At 36.2% G+C, this 22,335-nt stretch overlaps 1 protein-coding gene across 2 annotated transcripts in view; it reads right to left on the reverse strand.

Annotated features, from left to right (window-relative positions):
• LOC134534721 (ESF1 homolog) overlaps positions 1-12,835 on the reverse strand; it is a 44,806-nt gene extending 31,971 nt beyond the window's left edge. Inside the window, exons 1-4 of one of the 2 annotated variants that reach the window (XM_063373207.1) lie at positions 12,678-12,835; positions 9,169-9,885; positions 5,808-5,989; positions 596-724 (exon numbers count right to left, since the gene is read on the reverse strand). In XM_063373207.1, coding sequence (XP_063229277.1) covers positions 596-724; positions 5,808-5,989; positions 9,169-9,859 — 1,002 coding nt within the window. In that variant the 5' untranslated portion in view covers positions 9,860-9,885; positions 12,678-12,835. The remainder of the gene's footprint in view (positions 1-595; positions 725-5,807; positions 5,990-9,168; positions 9,886-12,677) is intronic. The other variant, XM_063373209.1, reaches the window with a different exon arrangement.
• Positions 12,836-22,335: the final 9,500 nt, after the last annotated feature.

Here is a 22,335-nt window from a genome sequence, read left to right on the forward strand (position 1 = left end):
AATTCATATGTGGTTTGGACGTGAGTTGAGCCATTTCATGCTGCAGTTAAGTTATAGTGAAGGACTATTTTCGTAAAGGGTTTTGCTATACTGCCGGTACCGGTACCGGCACCGGCACCGGCACCGACATTTTAGCTGCGGTTCTTGGTGCCGGTTAAAATGCTGAGAACCGTAGGAACCGAGAACCGAGAACCGGTACCGACCCATCCCTACTTTGAATTAATATTAGATAATTTTTATCTGACTATAAAGATTGAAAACATTATTTTCTAACAGAAAATGTAGCATTCTTTTGAATGGTGCAATAAGATTTGCGGTAGCTTCAGTATATCTGTAATTATTAGCAATTTTTGTATGAAAATAGAGAAAATTTGGAAAAACACAAAATGTGAAAATCTCCAAAATAAAGGTCATTTTGAAAAAAAATATTTACAAAGTATTTTTTTAAGAATTGAAACAAAATTTTCTTATACAACATTCTTTTGGATAATTAGGCTATATGGAAAAATGTTAGTAGTTAAATTACAGCTTGCTTCACCCAGCAGTAAGATATGTACATACATAGTTAACATTTTAGCAAGTAATTCATACTCACCTCATTTTCTTCACGTGGTGTATCTTCATCATCATTAAAATCAACCAACTCTGCTTTTCCTCTTAATTCAGGTGGACCATGAAGCTCTTCTTCTTTCATTCTTTCAAGGCCAAACTCTGATGGGTATATCTGAAATTTTTATTTCTCAATAAATAAGTACGATTTAAGTCACAAATGCATAATTTATAAAACCATAATCATTTCAATATGATTGTAAAAATTTCACATTGTGAAGTTTTTGTGTACAAATCTATACTAATATTATAAAGCTGAAGAGTTTGTTTGTTTGAACGCGCTAATCTCAGGAACCACTGGTCCGATTTGAAAAATTCTTTCAGTGTTGGATAGTACATTTATCGAGGAAGGCTATAGCCTATATTATATTATCAATAACTTTAGGGATCCTTACTAAAAGTCCAATTTAGAATCAAATGCGTTGGAGGGCGTTAGATACAACATGCAGTACACGTGCGAAGTGTGTGTTGACAATGCCGCAGGTGCTAGAAGTCTTATATATATAAGCGAAATACCACTCACTGACTCACTCATCACGAGATCTCTAAAACTATACACCTGATTGACTTGAAATTTAGCATAGTTACTCATTTTGTGAAGTAGACGCTCACTAAGAACGGATTCTGCGGAAATCTGATCCCAAGGGGAGTTTCGGGGGCGTAATATATCAAAATTTCCAGTTTTTGGTAGGAAATCACCATGGCAACGGCTGTTGCTTTGTTGATGCTTCATTCGTCTCTATGGCAACAACTATTTCATTGTTAGTGCAGTCCTCATCACCGTTGAAATTTTGCAGGTACTTTAAATATCAAAAATTGCCCTTTTTTCAAGTATATATATTTTACAGACTTGAAACTTCACAGTAATGTTCCTTATGTTACGCAGGATGACATTTTCCGAAAATTAGATCCCATGGGTGGTTAAAACCAGGCAACAGTGGGTACTTTGTCTGCGTGAGAACAGGATTTTGCATTGTTCATGCCTTCTGCGTCTCCATGGCAACGGGCACCACGCGGCAGTGGCGTACCCACAAGGAGGGGCATGTATAATGAGCGGCGCAAGAGTGATCTGCCTGTAGACTGCCGTAGCGAAGTACGGGTACATCAGTTGTACGTTGCGTGCACGAGTCGGGAAACCATCGGTGCTATTCATTTTCTCTCCGGTACATTATACATCATTGTAATAAATTTTCACTGAATTTTTTTTTATTTACCATTACTGTAAATGGGAGGTGTGGCTTAATTTTTATTCCATTAGTATAGCGTGCGAAGCCGGGTAGGGCAGCTAGTCTATACTAATACTAAAATGTTTAAGGTAAAATGCCTGTACAATGGATGAAATTATGAAAACACTATTGGAAATTGCTATTCACATCATTAAAAATTAAAAAAAAAAATATATATATATATATATATTTTAACATTTCTGTCTCTTTGTTTTAGCATCAATCGAAAACTATTCGAAGGATTTTGACGAAGTTCTTTTAATAGAAAGGTATTTTGCTAACTTAAAAATTAGGCTATATATAATTACAGAATTCCAACTCTAAAGGGGTGAAACAGGGTAAATATTGTTTTAAGATAATTAATTATATCTCCCAAACTAATCAAGCAAAAGAAAAGATATTGGGAAAAAACAATAAACATACAAAAACTACCAATCACAATTTTACCATTTTAAGAAATTCAAACCCCAGGGATGCTACACATTTTTGAATATAAAATTCCCTGATTGCCAGGTTTTTCAGTTTACATGGAAAAATTACCCAGACAATGTATGATAGTAATTGTACAAGGTAACTTATTTTGGAAAGTTCATAAATGACAATTGTGTTCCAGCATATTTGCAGCACGACTATCTGATAATTTGTATAAGATATGTCCTTTCAGAAAGTTAATATCTAGGCATTAGTAAGCATAAGTACTCTTTTTAATCAGTGGTTTAACTATATGCATTTATACTTCAGGTAAAATAAAAAAATTAATTGTCAAAATGTACCAAAACATGAAATTTTAATATTCATATGTCTAGGCCCACAATTGAACACACAATTATAAAAAGGTTAAATTTAAAAAGTACTTACATAATCCAAAGAAGTAATGATAAAGTTGCTATTTTGCAAGTTAAAAATAGCAAAGATAAAAATGTTCGTAGAATGTACAGTATTTCTGACACACTACCCCACACAATAATAAAAATTAAAACTTGTGATAAGTAGGTAAAAAAAATCATCATTCACATTTTAAGGCTGTTGCTTGGTAATTAAAGAGATATCATCTAATAGTCGGGCTTCCTTCTGGGCCTCTACTAAATTTTTTTGTTTCTTTACTTGCAATGCTTGAACCATTTCTGATTATGGCCAGGCTATAATCACAGCACACCATGGAAGTTACAATTTTCTTTCTTCTTCTTCTCACATCGATTAGTCAAGATCATCAAAGTATCGATCTCAATGTACATCACAGAAAGATTAGTGACTATGTATTAGTTGAAATTACGGGGCGCGCGATTAGGTCTATTGTTTTTTGTTAAATGCCGTCTTGTCTGCCATGTTTGCGATAAGCCAGAGTTAAAAATTACAGGCGAAAACACACATTATTTCGTAAACAAATCAAAAAATTTATATTTTAAAAGTGTGTTGTTTCATAAGTAGTATGTATAGTAATTTCAGAAATATTTTTGATTTCCCTGACGTTTCCATGACTTTTTTAGGGTACAGGTTTTTGCCTCGACAGTAGCAACCCTGACCCCTAAGGGATGAATATGGTATTAAGATTAATAATTATATATCTAAATTTATTTAAGCATAATAAACTATATTTGGTACCAATAATAAATAAACAAAAACTACCTACCACAATTATTTTTTACTTTGCAAAATTAAACTTCTATGGGGTTAAAAAGGGGTGAATACGGTTTTAAGGTAGGTAAATAATTTTACCTCAGAATCTAATCAAAAATAATAAAATATTTTGGGTACCAATATAAACATATGAAAACTACCATCCACAATTTTATTTTTTTCCAAGTAACGTGGCATGATTTGTAAACATGCAAAATCCACCAACTGTTTTTTACTACTTCCTGAAGTTCTACTTCTTAAGGGGTGAAATGTTGAAAACATGGCTTTGAAATTAAAAAATATCTTCTGATCAAATCAAACTTAATTTAAGATACTGACAATGATTAACTAACATACGTTAAGCTACATTCTCTTATTCAGTGTTCTACAAAATATCACCTCTTAAGTTGTAACAGAAGTTAATATGAATTTAAAAAAAAAATAAAAAAGGTTATGGAATCCACTAAAACAGTATTGGCAGGATAAATTGAAATTTGAAATAAATACATATGTTTATTAATTAAATTATTTTGAAGTTCACATATGTGCTAAAAAAAAAAGGATGATTTTGGTTTTGTTTGGTTAATGGATATTGATATATTTATTTAGTTCTGAATTTTTACATAAGCATGCCTGTGGGAAAAGAGGAGAGGGGTAAAAAGGTAATTTTGTTTAAGTAATACTAAGCCTAACTAAGAATTAATTAATACTTTGGATAAGAAATTAGATGAATGTACTCCATATTTCAAATAAGATGCAATTGTATCAAATATATTTAAATAGTGGATGTATTTGTAATAAGATAAATTATTTAATTTTTCTAAGCATAATTTTAACGTAAATATACAAAAGTGTAAGTGTAAATTATGGCATAAACTTAATTAACATGAAATAGGTGCATGTTTGATAATTGTTTTAACTGTCCATCTCATGAAATGAAAAGGAGGTAAGAGTGATTTCATCAAGGTAAAATATATCGTCAAACACTACTAGAACAGGAGTTATCAAATCAGATACTCATTCTATAGTAAACATTAAATGGCCTATTCATACCCACTTAAAATATATCATTCTTAAACAGTTTTGTTATGAATTAAATCTTTTATGCACCTGAAAATTTATTGTATCTATTTCTTTAGTTAAATTGTTTGAAATACATACACACTTTCTTTCAATGATAAGATATCAGCAATACTGTGAAATGGCACGAGCAAAGCAGCGTGTTATTGGCTAAAATTCTATAAAACTACTTGGCTCTGTACAGTAAATATCAGCATTAAATGTACAATTTATGTAACTGCATGTATTACAAAGTTAACTCAAATTAAGCTGATACTATATAGGCTAATAAAAATCAATTTACAAAAAGAGACTCCAAAATGAAAAAAAATTTCTGACCACAAAACTGTCTCAAAACTTTAACATTTCCAGACAGAAATCTTTAAGATTAGGGTTGTGCAATGCTTCAACTAAGTAAATCAATCAAAGCTATAGGTAAAGGTTTTCATATTTTTTTGATGAAAATGATAAACCTTACAATTGAAAGCGTACAAATGGCAGTTCACTGCTTGTTCATTAATTTTATTTCTGGTCCTTGAGCACCAGATTCATATTTCAGAATATTGAGGTTCAACCAATCACTTCAAAATGAAATTGCTTCCTTTCCTTTTCATAACATTAAAGACAGTTTTACACACACCAGTGACGAGACACTGCTGTGGTCGGCCCGTGAATACACTGACTGGGTTGAAAACATTCTTAGTATCAAGTTGAAGGGTTTTGTTTCCACTTGAGCAGCGTGTGTCCGTGCTGGTTCAAAAAGTCATGTCGCTGTCACAGAGATCGCTAGATTACTTGCGGACAATATTTTCTAGTTTCACGGCAGTGCAACTGGCGGATACTTATGAGTGTAGTTGTTAGACAACAGATGAAAATGTCCACTGTAAATAGAAATCAATATGAGATCACTGTCTGTGAAATCAGGGGCGCAACGGGGGGCAAGGGTATTTTACCCCCCTCTGAAACCTTGAAATGGGGGCAAACGGGGACAAAGAAAGTGCTGTGTAATCAATTTTTAGATAATAAAACTGCTTGAATAGCACCATTTTCCACTTTGAAGTACAAATTTGCCCGGGGGAGGACCCCCGGACCCCCCACTTCAAAAGGGGGGATAGATGATTCTTTATAAAAAGGTATATTGCCCCCCTTTTGGAAATTTAGTTGTTGCGTCCCTGTGTGAAATTAAGGGCCAGCCATGGCACCGTCATGTCACTGGTGAGTGATAATCTGCCTTGAACAGGATTTATTTATTTTTGCAAGACTGGAATATCGCACAGCAATGCAGTCTCTCCTCACCGCGATGGACCTGATGAGCCCGTCCTGGGGCAGGAAGGAGTTGAAGAGCACCATGAGGTCCGGGGCGCGGATCCGGTCCCAGTCCATGTTGCAGAGGGCGAGGCGGTGGGTCGCATCGTCCGTCTGCTCAGCCTCCTGGTCCAGCTGCCCCCAGCCGTGGTCCAGCTCCTCCTCAGACTCTGCTGCAATGCCTTGTTCTCAACTCACTGGCTATGTGGCGGTACCACACAGACGCCATGTTGGTTTCAACAGCTTTCTACTGTGAATTTGCCTTCACTAGGACAGAGATCACACTTAAAAGATTTTCTGACAAGAAAATAGTGTCTATTGACTAAATTTTGACAGTTGTAATCATTTTCAAAAATAAATTCAAAACTTTATGCCAATAACTTCGCAGGGGAAGGTATTTGTAGCAGTCAGTACTTATTAATATCAGGCATTTCATTAAATTAATTATTATGCTTTAAAGAAGTCCATTATCTAATATTAAACTATATAAAAATGTAATGGCCTAAATACTGTTGAAACCAAGATGGCATTGTTTTTTTGTCCTTCCCCTTTAAAGAAAGGGTGATGAAGAATGGTTTTAAATTGTTATAATAACTTGGGATTCTCTGAATAAAACTACTTTCTGAATGGACACGCTCAAAATTGAATAGTAGAAGCACTTAATACTTAGGTATATATTTTATAAATAAATTAAATACTAATTGGTAGGGGCATGTTTTTTTGTGATATAATCTGATTGCTATTTGACTGCAACAAGCTATGCCAGCACTAGCAACTGTTGCCTTGTGATTGGCAACTATCTGCAAGAGAAGCAATTGGCCTACTTGGTCGGGTCATTCAGGACATGTTTGCTTCCGCAATGTATAGCTATGACTGGTTGCTGACAGTAGACATGTACCTGAAATAAACCCAGCCAACCATGAAACACAAGACAATTATACAAAGTTGTAACACACAGCTGGTCTGAAAATCTTTTCATGCCTTTTTTCGAAAGAGTATATGGTATACCAAGTGAAACAAACAATCACCATAAGAATCCACACCTGTTTCTCATTCAATGACGGAAGTAGCGTCAGCGGAGGAGGAATGATGCATGCACAGAGCGCCGAAGAGAGACGTGTAATGACGTGGTCACCAATGGAAAAGCGAGCTGTTATCCGGTATTAATGGGAACCTGGGACTAGTGTGTCCATCATCCATGAACACCTACAGACCGTATATGGTGGAGAGGTCATGTCTTGTCAAATGGTTGGTTGCTGGTGTTGCATGTTCAGTGAAGGAAGGCAGAGTGTAAAGGATGAAGGTCAAAGTGGATGTCCATCCACATCCACGAATGAAAACAAAATTGCTAGAGAACAGGACATGGTGTTAGCGGACAGGCGCATAACGGTATCAGATGTGGCGTCCACGCTGCGTATTGGTCATGCTCAGGCCCATCACATGCTCCATGATGTGTTGTGTCACCGATGCAAGATGGGCGCTGAGAACCCAGAACCCTGACCCCAAATCACAAGAGTGCAAGAATGGTAATCAGCCTCAATCACTTGATGCGGTACATGCGAGAGGGAGATGAGTTCCTGTACAGAATCATCACAGGTGATGAGACATGGGTGCACCACTTTACCCCAGAAACCAAAACCGCCTCAATGACGTGGAAGCATCCCAGTTCACCAGTGAGGAAAATATTCAACGTGTCACTCTCCACAGGAAAGGTTATGGCCACAGTGTTCTGGGATGCGAAAGGTGTGATGTCCTTGATTTCCTCCATCAAGAGACCATCAATGCGGCACGCTACTGTGACACCCTCACCAAACTCTAGTCCGCCATTCAACGAAAGAGACCAGAGCTCTTGAGTGAAGGTGTTGTGCTCTTGAATGACAATGCAAAACCACACACAGCAAGTCTCACACACTATCAGATTCGTAGCTTTGGATGGGAGAGTTTGGATCACCCGGCCTACAGCCCTGATCTTGTCCCATCGGAATTTCACCTGTTTCCTGTATCGATGAAAGTCGCACTTTAGGGACATATACTGATGTGGAGCTGGCTGTGCGACAATTCCTTGTATCGCAGGGCACCAAGTTTTACCAGAGTGGTTTCTTCAAACTAATTGTACGCTACGACAAATGTCTCAATGTCGGTGGTGAAAATGTTGAAAAATAGTGCAAGGTATATAGTTCATAATGGATTGTGTACTTTTTTTGGCAATAAAGGTTCCGTGTGAAAAAAAATTTACAAAACTTCCTTTTGGAACGTCCCTCGTACCTGACTCTACCAATTAGGCGCCAAAATGTAGAACAATAGTAAAGACATTTAAAGAAGTTTAAAGACATGAAACTAACACAAAAGAAAAAAAAATTACTCAAAAATTTACGAGTTTATTGCGGTTTTTGATGTTTTTTGCTTTTTTTTTTAACACCCTGCCTACAGTAATGTTAGTACTATCATTAGCATAGTCATCTGTTGTCAATGTCAATGCGCTGCTATCATCAATCAACTTAGAAAAAGTATCAGAAATCAGACAAAAGTACTTCTCCAAAATATGTCAAACTTTTAGCCTACCAACATAAACTCTGAAAAGAATTTCTGGTACTAGCAGGAAAAAGTTTCCCTAGTTTTGGGCTGTTTTTTTTTTTTTGCAGAAGCGGAAGTAAGGTAACATGATTCATAGAGGTAGAAAAGCAGAACCAAAATACAACACAAAAAAAAAACTATGCAGTGAATTGTCCAGCAACTTAATAAAGAGAAGTATGAAAATGTTCACATTTTCCCTAATTGCATTATTATTAGTGGAAGATACAAACATAAATATTGTCATGGTGACCAGATTAAAATGTTCTTTCACTCGTAGCGTGAATATAGGTAGGCCTATAGAGCGAGAGCATGCTACTGCCCAGCCAGCCTATATCCAACACCACTGTTTAAAAACAATACCCTTTTTTTTCTGTGCTGATGACAATGTATTCCCATTGTATAATGTGTTTAATGGATGTTGTGTGTTTGTATATATCTTTCCCAGTGATAAATTGCAGAACTGAAAAGAAAAAAAAGTTTTAAAACTATTTTAATTTACAGGTTGAGTTATATTGGTAAGGTTACATTTAAACAAGAAAAATGTGTTTGTACTTGCATTTTTTTTTTTCATTTGCGAACATGTCAAATGTTTGTACACATTGGTAATGTAAATTCAGTACTGCTCAGAAATGCCTGTGCTTTGATTATATCTTACCGTATGTTTCCATGTGTGACATTTAGATTTTTACTTAATTACTAGGACTTTAAAAGATAAAACTGCATCCCTTTACCGACAGCTCCTAATAAAACTGGCTACACTACAGCAACGCCAACTGACCTTCGTCGGACTCGTCGTCTGAAGAACTGCTGGTGAGCACACCTTCACCGCGAGCATAATCAACTGTCAAGTCTTGCAGCTTGGCCTTGGCCTTGTCGTTGAACAGCAGCTTCTCTTCCGCCCTCAGCTGCAGGCCGTCGCCCCAGTCGCTGTCCGTTCCTTCATCGTCCACGCTGTCGTCCGAGTCCAACTGAGGTGGTACACGCTCCTCCATTTCGCTATCTGTATCGTGTTTATGCTTGGCCGGCGTTATCTTTTTTGCCTCACGCCCTTGCTTGATATCTGCATTTGCGTTACCGTCATTTAAGAATCCCTCGTCCTCATCCGAATGAGGTGACCTATTTTTCTTAGCCACTTTCTTTTTTAAAACTTTCGAACTATTTTCACTGTCTACTAAAGATAGCTTACTTTTGTTTTCATAATTAATCGCGCTCACTTTTTCCTCTCCATCCTCATCATCCGACTGGCTGTCAGAAGACATATCATAGTACCGTCTGAGGTCCTCTGTGGTGCTGTTATTGACAGGTCTGCCTCGCTTATCCACAGTGTACTTCACTGTGAAGCGTTTATCATTGAACATTGACTGGAAACGCTTGTCAATCTTAACTTTCCTCTCCAATTTTGGGATCCTTTTGTAGCGGGGATCGCTGACGATATGAGAGAAACGTTTGTCGTTTAAAATGTCATCCATTTTCAAAGTAGTAAATAAACAAAAACCTGAAAGAAAAAATCATACAAATTACATTACCTAAACAACAATGTGTACCAAGCAATCAAGCATACCAGTTTAGTAGCCATACATAAGTACAATTTAATTTAACACTATTTCAACAAATTAAAAAGAAATATTGCTTTTTTATACACCATGTTTGTTACTAGATGTATGTTTGTTACTAGATGTATAATCAGTATTTGATGACTCAATGTAATTGATAATGTAAGAACGAATTTAAAAAAATAGCTTAAAAATACTTGGAGCACTACAAGTTAAAGACAAGTCACTATATTACGTACCACACAATTGGGAGCCTGAGCACCATAAGAAAGAAATTTGTCACAGCTGTCAAAGTGTCCTGTTATATTGGAGATGGCGTGATTTTTGTTTTATGTTTTTTAATTTTTTTTTGGTGTGAGTAAATGAAATAATTCAGGTTCTTCATCATACTACTGGTCGCTTGTTTGCTGATGACTTAAAAATACAAAGAAATTAATACCCTAAATGATTACCTATTATTTGCTCCAAAAAGACAAGACTGAAATGGACAAATGGTGTAAACTCAATCTTGTTTCTCTTAACAAAGCTAAAACTAAAATAATTTCTTTCACTAAGAAAATTCAACCAATTAGACATTACTATTTACTAGATAATGCTCAAATTTCAGCATCCTCTAGTATAAAAGGCCATGGTGTCGTCTTGGACTCTCATTTGTTTTTTCATCTTCATGAAAACTCTTTTGAACCCATTTCCTGTAGAACCCTAGCTTTAATTAATCACGTAACTTTCTATGCTTCAAATATTGATTCTATTCTTACACTTTATTAAGAAGTAAATTAGAATACAGTTCAGTAATTTGTAATAATATTAATGATCCTGATAGACAAAGAATAGAATCAATTCTAAAGAAACATTTCCAAATTGTAAGTATAAGATACTATAAGTTATCTAAAAAATGAGCCTCCCTTTCCGATTGTACAGCTTATTTAGATTTTTTTTGTATGCAATTGCTATAGTTCAAAGCTTAACTGAAAATATTTCCTCAACACTAACTGGTATTAGAGTTCACCAGTTTCATAGTCACCTACAATCTATGCTATGCACTTCACACAACAAAAATGATTTAATTTTTACTTAGATTGATTTCTAAATTCAATAAATCTGATAAACATTTTGTATTTTAATTAAAGGATAACTCAAATAATTTTTTACTTAACTGTTCTATAATTATTCAGTTCTTGCCCTCTTATTGTTGTATTTTGCACATTTCATTTATTTGTTTTGTATATCGTGCCTTATTTTATGTTCATGCCTATGTTAATGGACATGTGATTTATTGTTATTATGGTTGTTATATGGTCACCGCTCGCATGAGGTACCTGTTGGTTGTTGCAACTGCTTGTGTATGGTGCGTATCTGCATGGACATTTCCCTGCAGTGCCTGAATTTATTTTATTATGTTTTGTGAATTTTGTGTATTTGTGTGTATGTCATGCCCACCATCCAAGTTCTCAAACTGTCAGTGGGCATGTCACAAACATGAATAAATAAATATATTAATTAACAAACAAACAGCTTGTTTCCACCCTCTCCTCTCCCTCACAACTAACTGTGATCCTGAATTCGGCAGCAACAAGTCCGTTCCTTGAGGTGGTTAGACTCACAGATATGTGGCAATCAGTATACTATAGTGTAATCCAGCTAATGCCAGTCTGAACAGTTATTAAATCTTGCAAAATGTTTGTCAATCTAGAAGAAATTAAAATGTGCAACCATTCATCCATTTATGTAGTCTGTTGGATCAAGTGAAACACAGGCTATGTTCGAGTGTTATTGATCAGAAGTCAATTTTATAAATCTAAAATTAGCTAAAATACACAAGTGTCTCCTTTTGATGTGTGGCTACGGATAATTTTTTAAACTACCACTATCAAAAGACTAATGAAGACGCATAATGTGATGATAAAAGTCTTACAGAAAGGCAAGTAAAAATTATATATGAGAATTTTTTTTTACAAAAAAACAGAATCATGCGAGTACATGTGACACGATGAAACTTTAGGTGGGGATTGAGGGATAAAAATTGTTGATAAGATGGCTGAGGCATGGAAAGGAATAACAAAAGCAAAGAGAGAGCAATTTTGGATGAAAGGTGAAAGATTTTTTAAGGGAACTGTAGTTTAAGCAACTTTTCTGTGCAGTCACTTAGAAAAACAAGTTTTTTTTCCCTTAAACACTGCTTACCAACCCCCCCCCCCCTCCCCTTTATTTTAGATGTCCATAAAGTACAGCTATGCACTGCATAAAACATGCACAAAAGGTGTGTGCACGTTTGAAACACTTATAGGGGCAATAGTTATGTGCTTCTTCGCCACTCTAAGGCAAGGGAGAAGCCCTGGATGTGCCAGCTATGCACAGATTCAGCTGAGCTGTCAAGTGCTAGTGCATGTGTGAATGAACTCACTCTTTATCTGTGTAATATTATTTAAGTATCGAATTTAAATTAAGCCTGCTGCTGTTGGCCACATTCCTTGTTAATGCACTCGTCTCATTTAAATTATGCACTTCTCTAATCGTTCTTATAACCAGTTCCTTCCCCCCCCCCCCCAAGTCAAAAACATACATCGCCATACACCAGCATGGCGCGTAACATGATGTTTTGACCTTTCCTTCAATACACTGCTTCCTCCCCTGTCTACCCTACCAAGTATAAACACCCAAAACTTGCCTGCTTCCTTAACTTCTTGTTACCCTTGCCCCCCATTAACAATAAGACGTCAAACGTCAAACTTACCGTTTTCAATTAAAGAATCTTATTTTCAAAAAGATTAAGGTAAAACCAATTTCGTACGAAAGATTTCTACAAAACACTATATTATTTCACAAAACACATGTCTTCTGTTTACATATTTTACAAATTGCCACTACCGGCCATTATTGTTGAGTAGTGCCAATTGTTAGGAATTAAAATACCCGCAAAAACAATACACTACAAAAACTCAGCTTTTCTCAGCTTACTCTTACTAGGTATACATTAATAAAATTACTTTTCAATTTAATACATACAGTGAAGTTTTTTGGTAAAATGTTTGTAGTAATTAAACAATAGATTTGGTTTAAAAATATATAAAAAAACATTAACTACATTCTGCTATTTGTCATTTTTAAAGTTGTAACCTCCCGTTTTAATACCGACGGCTAAAACAAAAATAATTTTTGGAAACTTTTTTCTATTGAATTGTTTGTATTATTTGTTTGTTTTATGGGTTTTCATTCAAATCTATTGTTGGCGCCAAATTTTGTGCTTTGTAAGTACTAATATTTACATTATTATAAATGGGGATAGCATCATTTTCTCAAACAAATATAAAAATTAATTTTCTTCTTTATTCTCATAGCTTTTTTTAGGTAGTCTTATTATATAGCAAAAAAAAAAACATAAATTGCGCCAAAATATAACCGTCACCCGGTAAAAAGTGCTTGCATTTGAGGGTGCCGGTGCATAAGTAATTACGTTTGCAGTGCGCATTGGTGTAGCTGTGCACTATTGCAGTGGGATAAGGTTTTCGTACGGGAGGGTAGATAGTTCTAATTATTTGCAGTTTATTGCAGCTGTGAAGAATGCCAGGTGAAGCTTCAGTTGTTTTGAAATTCGTAAGATTAACAGAAAAAGCATGCACCCCTGTCCGAGGTTCAGCCAGAGCGGCTGGTTACGATTTAAAAAGGTTTGTATGTGTGTCTCATCTTGTATTGATTTAACACAGATTAATGTGTAAATGTTCATTTGTAGTATTTATGTATTTAATTATGTTATCAGTCAGGGGGCTTATAAGGAACCCCCACCCCCCTCTTATAGCCCCCCGCCAAATTCAGCATGGCAAATCGCCTAAAATTAATATTTTTATTCACTAACAAAATCATTATGAGTAGTTGGAAAACATAAAGTTAAAATTTTTTTTTGCACTATTTGCTCATTTTCCCATCAATAGGATATGCATGGCTTAAAACTAAAACATGTATTTTTTAAATTAAAATATTTATCAGAATTTGGTGTAGTTGGATTCTACTAACCTTTGATACCTAACACTCAATAATTTTTACTACCTACAGTATTCTTTTTTCCCTTCCCTGTGTCCCCATATTGTATAGCTTAGCATTTTATTACTTAATTTAAATAATTAATGAACAAACAGGTGTGTTTACTAATCAATATTGATGGGAGTAGTATAGATACCTATTCCATAACAATACTGATTATGTATCCAATATTGTCATCGCTTATGTCATACCACCCCTACATTCTCATTGGACAATAGCAGGAACTAAAAAAAAAAAAAATGATTTTTTATGTATTTAATTTTTTGAGTATTATACTTTTTCGGTATTGTAAACTAAAATACAGTCCCGGCTATTTTGTGATACTGATATGTCATCATTAATGTTATGTCTGTAGACGTTACAACTTGTGGTATTGTGAACTACATACCAGCATGCCTTATTTATTAGTAAACTTTACAATACTGAAAAATAAAAGTTTTGGGGAAACTGGTGAGTTATGAGGACTAAAATAATGGAATCATAAAATAGTTTAGATTGGGTGGGATTTATTCTATTTAATGATACTGATGAAATATCTCAAAAAGTCTCACTTTCAAAAAATTAAATGCTGGTATTGTAAAATAGACGTGACAAAGTGTGACTATTCTACTTCACAGTACAGATGAAATATCTCGAAAAGTCTAACGTTCAAAAAATTAAATACTAGTATTGCAAAATAGACTGCACTGGGTGTGACTGTATCCTATTTCACAATACAGATGAAATATTTTGTCAAAAAATCTCACTTTCAGAAAATTAAATACTTGTTCGGGTGGGACTGTAGTCTACTTCACAATATCTCGAAAATGTTAAGGGAAAAGTCTCTGATTCACCAAATGAAATACTAGTATTTCTAAACAACCTAGACTTAGCAGAATTTAAGTCTACTTTATGATAAGCTAAACTTATAATTAACCTAAATGAAATATGCAATAATTACTATGCCTATATTCTCTTGCCAAACCATTAATTTCGCTCCCCCTCCCCTGCTGCACATTTTTCAAGACTCATCCCTCCCAGAAACACAGATCATCCTGTCACCCCTCCTCCCTCCCTCTAACATTCCAGCATTTCCTCCCTTCATGCAACCTTTTGCATGAGAAACTGTCAACACGTCAACACCCTCCTCCCTCCCTTCTTGCTTCCACACCTGTGTGACAAAAGTAAGTTGTATAGTCCATTCCCGGTAAAATGATGAATATTTTAAGGCCCACGCGACAGCTATTTACTGTTAGTAGATACTGTATAACGTATAAGTTATTATGATACAATTTGTTTACTAGTCACACGGCAGTATTTCGATGAGAAATCGCTGAAACTTTGAGATTTCTTTAATGAAAAATTTAGCAGGGCCGTAAAAATATTTATTTTACCGTACATGAACTATACTCATCCTTCCCCCGTCCAACATTTCCGGCACGTAACGCATAGCAACCACAATCGTGTGCAGTGCATAGCTACAACACGTGTCACATCCCCACCCCAAAGCCCCTTATTTTATTCTGAAAAGCATCACTTAGTCTTTGTACGGTGTTTGTGAGTTCAGATATATTTTACAATAGCATTTTTGATTTTCAAGTTTGGATTACATTTGGTAAACATTTTTAAAGACGAGCTGATAAGGGAAGCACGTAGAAATGCAAGGACGGAAATTCTTCCAGCTTATCAACCAGACCCCGGGCACGTCTTGACGAACTAGCTTATGTTGCTGTTTTCTCCCCTCCTTTATCACTCCCGTAAATATTATATACTGACGTGTCTTTGGGCTGAATATTAAAAGTGAGGAGAGTCAGTGGTGGCATACAAAGTGAGAGCAGGTGGTTCACCTGTTAATTTTACGTGAGAAATGTCTACAGTGTGTAGGAGTTTAAAAAATACGAGCAGTTATTAGTAGTAATTTTCCACACGCTATTCACAACTGTAAGAAGTCACTATTCATGTGTTCGGAGGAATAACATTGTATTAAAGATGCAAATGATTCCACAGTATGATATGCTGTAAAGTACAGTAGATATTTTTTAATGTTTGCTACGGGAAAGACTGTGTTCAATCATCCGAGACCGGCCCCAGAGAAGGAGCAGGCGGGCGCCTGTATGTGCGGCGGAGAAATACGCGGAGGAGGGGCAGCGCGCATTCCATTTTCACACGCTACGGCCTAATGTTATTTTTTACATTGCATTAATAGTATTAATATTTAATAGTATTTTATTTACTATGAACAAATACACAAGAATAATACTAGATGTACTTGGTTCAAAAAGTAAAACAATATTTTTCTTCAGGTTAGAGGGGGAGGGGGAGTCAAAACGGGCAACCCCTGATTTTACGACGGCAGCGATTTTACGAATGTAATCCGTGGAACTGTGAGCATACGTAAAATCGGGGTTCTAGTGTAGTATTACAGGTTACTGGTATTTAAAAATTATGTTTTGAAAATCAAAGAAAATCTTTTCTATCTGTTTTGAACGATATTATTTGTTTCTTTGTACGAGAGACAAACACGAAAGCATTGGCAACACTGCAGTGTACACCATCTTGCATCTTCTGTGGAGATATGTTTGTAAACAAAAAATGTTTTACATATTTTCTGGATTGTTGGCGTGTTATTTGGTTAAGTTGTGGCTGGTAATTAATCAATGAGCTGTGATAACTTCGTCGAGTAAATAAATATTGTTTGCTGGCTTTACGGGAAACTCCAAGGTACCTATTGAGGGCGTACGGTGTTGTAGTGAAAATTATCGGTGAAAATTAGTGGGCGCCACCACGTGAGTGGGCACGTGGACCCAGCTGGAGACCCTAACCCAGGGCGTTACGTGGCCCGTGTGTGGCGAGATATTAGCCCTCTAGATGTTACACGCAGCTCTCGACCCTACCTAAGCCCGCTCTCAGCGTCGGGCACGCTTCTAATCCGCAGTGGGTTCTCAGGGCGTCCCACACGCCGCCGGTCAGGTTGGGATCCCACGTGGCCCCCCGAACAGAAAAACACGTAACACAGTTAATTGGTTTATTCTACTCACGATATACGTCCTTACACGCTCCTTCACTGATACAACTGAGAAAACGCCCGAGGCACGAATCAGATTAGGTGAGGAGGCGAACCACGCACGTGGCCGCCCCAAGTCGTGACGTATTACACTCGTGATATAAAAACTCCGAGGAGTGAATATTTAATACTTATACAGTCTCTCCGACCGAGAGAGGCCCCGAGGATGCAAAGAAAGTGATTTGAATAAATTAAGCTATAGAATTACTACTCAGTGAATCAACGATGATGTCCTCGGGGTGTCTGCAGAGACGTCCGCTCTCGGCCGGCTGTAGAAGGAGACTGGGATGAGCTCATGGTATGCAGGTGGCAACATGGCGCCCTTCGTGCCGAACACAATTACCGTTACAGTTTAGCTGTGGCGTGCCCCGGGTTACTATTAGAAAATACATAACTAATTTTACAATAATTATTAAATTACTTCCATGTCCAAACCGTCTGTAATAATTGCTTATAACATAAAACAACGTTCAATTGAGTTTCCTGCTAGTTCCTCCGTCGCCCGCTAGGGAGCGTCCGTGTTCGTGCTTGGACTTATAAAATACTAAAAAATCATGAAGTTATAATTAAAAACACATATATGCATAAACATCGTTACACTGTTTTGGGGCGGAAAGAAAAAGGTTACAATGTTAATTAATATATTTAGGGGTGCGGCGCACTGCAGCTAAGCGCCCTCTTGCGGTAGTTCGTGGCGCGCAGTTTGAATCGCACACGGCTACGTACGTTACCACACAAATTCCGGGTAGGAAAGGTGGTGGGAAAGGAAACGGAGGATGGTCAGGCTCGTGGGGCGAAGCCCCGGCTGACGTCAGTATCTTGCAGATGAGAGAAGAGAAAAATAGTGTCAAGTGTAGTGTTGCGACCTCGGTCATTGCGACTCTTTGTTTTGAAGTCTCGTTCGCTGCTTATGTAGTAATATTTCTCTATTTTTAAATTGTATAAATATTCACTTGTAATAAAAGTCAGAGTTTTTTTTTTTTTTTTTTTTTACTTGTTTTATTTTTAATGATAAATCTGTGCGTCATGTTCCGTGCGCAACGCGGCAAAATAAAGTATAATTCTAAATGGCAGCAAGAGTTTTCGTGGCTATTACCTGATGCCAATGATGTGTAAAAAGCTAAATGCAAACAATGTGCCAGAAATTTCGCTGTGGATTCTATGGGAAGGAGTGCGATTGTTTCGCATAACATTGGGAAGGAACACATTTCAAGAATGAAAATTCAGCTCTCTACACCACCTCTAAAATATTCATTTTCACCTGCATCTCTATCAACTGATTCTTCATCAATTGCATCTGCTTCGTCAGTTGTATCTGTTTCATCAAATCAAGGAAGTTGTGGTAAGGAAGATGGCTTGGGACAAGAGAAGTCGATTGGTGAGTTATCAGGTCGTTTGCTTGTTGTGGGAACTTCACATGCAAATGAAGGTGTTGGTATCAAAAGAATGTTGACAAAAGACAGTGTAACCAGGGCAGAAGTGTATTGGTGTCTGTCAACAGTACTGAACCACTCTTCCCTGTGCACAGAAAAAAATTGTACCCTGTTTAAGAAAATGTTCCCAACATGCGAAATAGCCAACAGCATGCAACTACACAGGACTAAAATTGCATATTAGGTTGTTTATGGTCTAGCATCGTACTTCACAAAAGAATTAGAAAATGCTAAAATCTTGTAACAAAATTACTGTAGGCTTTGACGAATCACTCAACAAAGTAGCTCAGTGTCAGCAAATGGATGTGGCTGTGCGGTTCTGGGACGTTGATGCTAATACAGTTTGCACAAGATACCTGACATCAATTTTTTTAACACATACCACAGCAGATTGTCTTCTTCAGGGCCTTAAAGATGCATTGAAAAACTTTCCTTTGAACAAAATGCTGCAGTTGTCTATGAATGGAGCCAATGTCAATTTTAAACTTTACAGAATTTTAAACACAGAGCTTTCTTTATGAGGTCAATGGGCCAAAGTTGCTTGACATTGGATCATGTGTTTTGCACACTTTGCATAATGCTTTTAAACTTGGTGTTAAAGGCACTGAGTGGGGTCTGATTGAATTCCTTCAATCTCTTTATTACCTTTGGAAAGATTCCCCTGCCTGACGAGGAGACTACATTCAGATTACAGGGAGTTCTGTTTTTCCACTGAAATTTGGCAGTGTTAAATGGCTAGAAAACGACAGCGTAGTAACAAGAGCTTTGCAGATTCTTTCTCATGTTGTGAATTATGTAAAAGCAGTGGAAGGTACTCCTCAGAACTGTCGTCAGTAATCTGAAGGACGTAATGTTGCTAGCAAAACTGACATTCTTCCAATCTCTGTCAAAGGAGTTTGAGCCTTTTCTCAGGGAATTTCAAACTGACTGCCCAATGACCCCGTTTTTGTTTGAAACATTTTCAGCTCTTTTGCAAAATACCATGGCAAAAATAGTCAAATCTGAAGTAATGAACACAGACATTAAGAAAATTGATGTTGGGAATAAAGCAAACCTCATCTATGCAAAAGACATTGATATTGGTTTTGCAACAAGGTCGGCTCTTAAGAAATGCAAGGGTAGGTACATCAGAAAAAGATATCCTTGTTTTCAAAAATGATTGTAGGACATTCTTAAAGTTATTTATTCAGAAATGTATGGAGAGATCACTTTTGAAGTATGCTTTTACAAAAGCTGTTTCTTGTCTCAGTCCCCATGTTTTTGCATCAGAAGAGGGTATTGTGAGGTTAAAAATGGCTCTTGAAACAGTTGTTACAAATAATGTAATACAAGGCAATGTAGCAGAGCAAATACAGTGTGAGTATACAGACTTGCAGACTAAGGAAAGTGTCAAGTATCAAATGACAACTTATGCTAGGAGTGAAAAGCGTGTGGATAAATTTTGGATGGAAGTGCTTGGGCACAAGTTAAGAGTACGAAAACCTAAAGAATTTTGTCCAGCTTATTCTTATTATGTCTCACGGAAACTCAAATCTCGAAAGAGGTTTTTCAGTTAATCGAGAATGTCTAGTGGAAAACTTAAAAGAACAGTCTCTTGTGGCATAGCGAATGATTTATGATTCAGTGACTGCAAAGGGTGGAATGGACAGTATTGAAATAACAAAATCACTTATTTTTTCAATTAGGAATGTTAGTGGAAAATACAAGGAAGCTCTTGAAAGACAGCGACAAAAGTAAGTGACAGATGAGCGGAAGCAAGATGAAAGAAAGAAAATTGCATTGGAAATCAGTGAACTTGAAATGAAGAAAAGGAAAGTGGTTAAAGAAAAAGAAAGGTAACTTGCTGAAATTTCAGCCAAATTACATTTATTAAAAAAATGAAATTTGGTAGTCTTGGACTAAAGTTAAATATTGTGATGCTGTCACTGTTTTGACAAAACACAACTATTATTATATCTTGTATTTAGAACTTGTTATAGATGGAATTGCTTATAAAGAAGGTAAAATTTGGGACAAAATAATTTTATTTCAACATATTTTCGAGTCATGGTACTAGGTATTTTAATCTCAAGAATGATAAACTTGGAAAACAGTTGTGGCACTTGTTATTCTGTGACGTTTAATTGTGATGCGAAGAGATGAGATGCAGTGCCCACGTACTATTAAACTACCTACTTGGTAAGTTAGCTAATTGTAATACATTCTTGTATATTGTTAATTTGTTATACTTGCCTGTTATTGAGACAGATTCATGTTTGTAGTTCCCAAGAAATTTTTGTAGAAGCCTGCTGAGAAATGATGGGAAAAAATTTTGGCTGGTGGAAAATGTACTTGAAATTTTTTTCATGTACTGGAATTTTTTTTTAGTTTATAAGTGGACACCCTGCTGACATTCCTCTAGACGGGTTCGCTTTGCCTCGGAGGCGAAGAAGAAGACATAGTGAGAAAGAGACAGAATGATAGAAAGAAAGTACGTTCAGCAGTATAGAACACGAAAAAAAAATCATAATAAAGTAGAAAATATCTTTTTTAATGTGTTTACACAGCTTTAACCTGGGAAAAATTTTAATTAAAATGATTTTAAATGTTTTTTAATATTATTTTTTAATAAAAATGAGGCGGGCTCGACCCTCGCTGCGCACCGTAAGAATCCGTTTGCATGCAACCATAAACCCAGCTGTTCGGAAGCGTACAAAAAAATACACGATTACCATTTTTAAATAAATAAAAAATGCATGGTAGTGAAATGTTTGAACATTTTAAAGAAACATATTTTTCAGTTAAACGCACAACATAAACTAAGCAGTGATTTCAGTGAGGGGCGCTGTCTGCCTCTCTTCCTTTCATTAGCTACGGGGAGCACGGTTGTCTGTCCGTAGGAATGTCAGCCCGCAAAAAAAAAAAAAAAAAAAAAAAAAAAACTTTTCTCTCCGTGGCACGCAGTCAGTGTGACTAGCTTCGCTATTGGTCGTAGTCTACGAGTTGGTAAGCAATGCTAATTTTAAACTGTGTAGGTGTGAGATGTATTTACTGTAAATAAAAATTAAACTATGCAGACTGCAAAATCAAATTTTATTATTAAAAAATTTTTAGTGCAATTTGCAAGAATTTATAAAGTTACACAACTCTAAACAAAAAAATTCCCTTATTTAGAATAATATTACTCCTTTGATATGATATTATTTATCACATTGTGGAGGACCAACTTACCTTAGAAAAGAACACGAGTCAGGCACACAGACAGTGCATGCAGACAGTCAGGCAGTAGCCGCGACTGATCAGAAACTGTTGAATCCCACCACTACCACACGTATATATGAAAGTGCATTTTCAATATAGCTGCCAGTTCATTATTTTTTTTACACTGCAAGCGCTTTCGCCCCAGCGTGGCGCGTCTGGTTATTTTTATCCCTACCCTCCCAGACTGTCTCCCAGAGTGTGCACCCGCCATGGCGGCATCTCGGCGCTTTTCAGTTTTAATTCAAACACAATCATCAGGCTAGTATTCAAATAATAACAATATATATAAATTTGTTAATATACAGTTTTATTTGATAGCCACTTTTCAAACCACACCTCATACACACATATAATGACTAGTTAAAAAAACAAATTATCCTGCTAAGCACATAAGAATTACAACACATATTATTGAAGGAATTCTGAGTACTGTTACTGCACACGTAAATTCATAACACGTAGGATTGTTGTAACACATTTTTTAAAACTATATATATTGAGATATAACATCAAATTGAAAATCTACCTCACTACGTTAGCACTATTTACTCAGAGTTACGAGTCTACACACAAAAACATGTAACATTAAATAGTAATAAAAATTACAACATGGGAATGTCACGTGTGCACCAGATCAG

The sequence above is a fragment of the Bacillus rossius genome, chromosome 8 (assembly GCF_032445375.1).
Source record: "Bacillus rossius redtenbacheri isolate Brsri chromosome 8, Brsri_v3, whole genome shotgun sequence".
NCBI lineage: Eukaryota > Metazoa > Arthropoda > Insecta > Phasmatodea > Bacillidae > Bacillus > Bacillus rossius.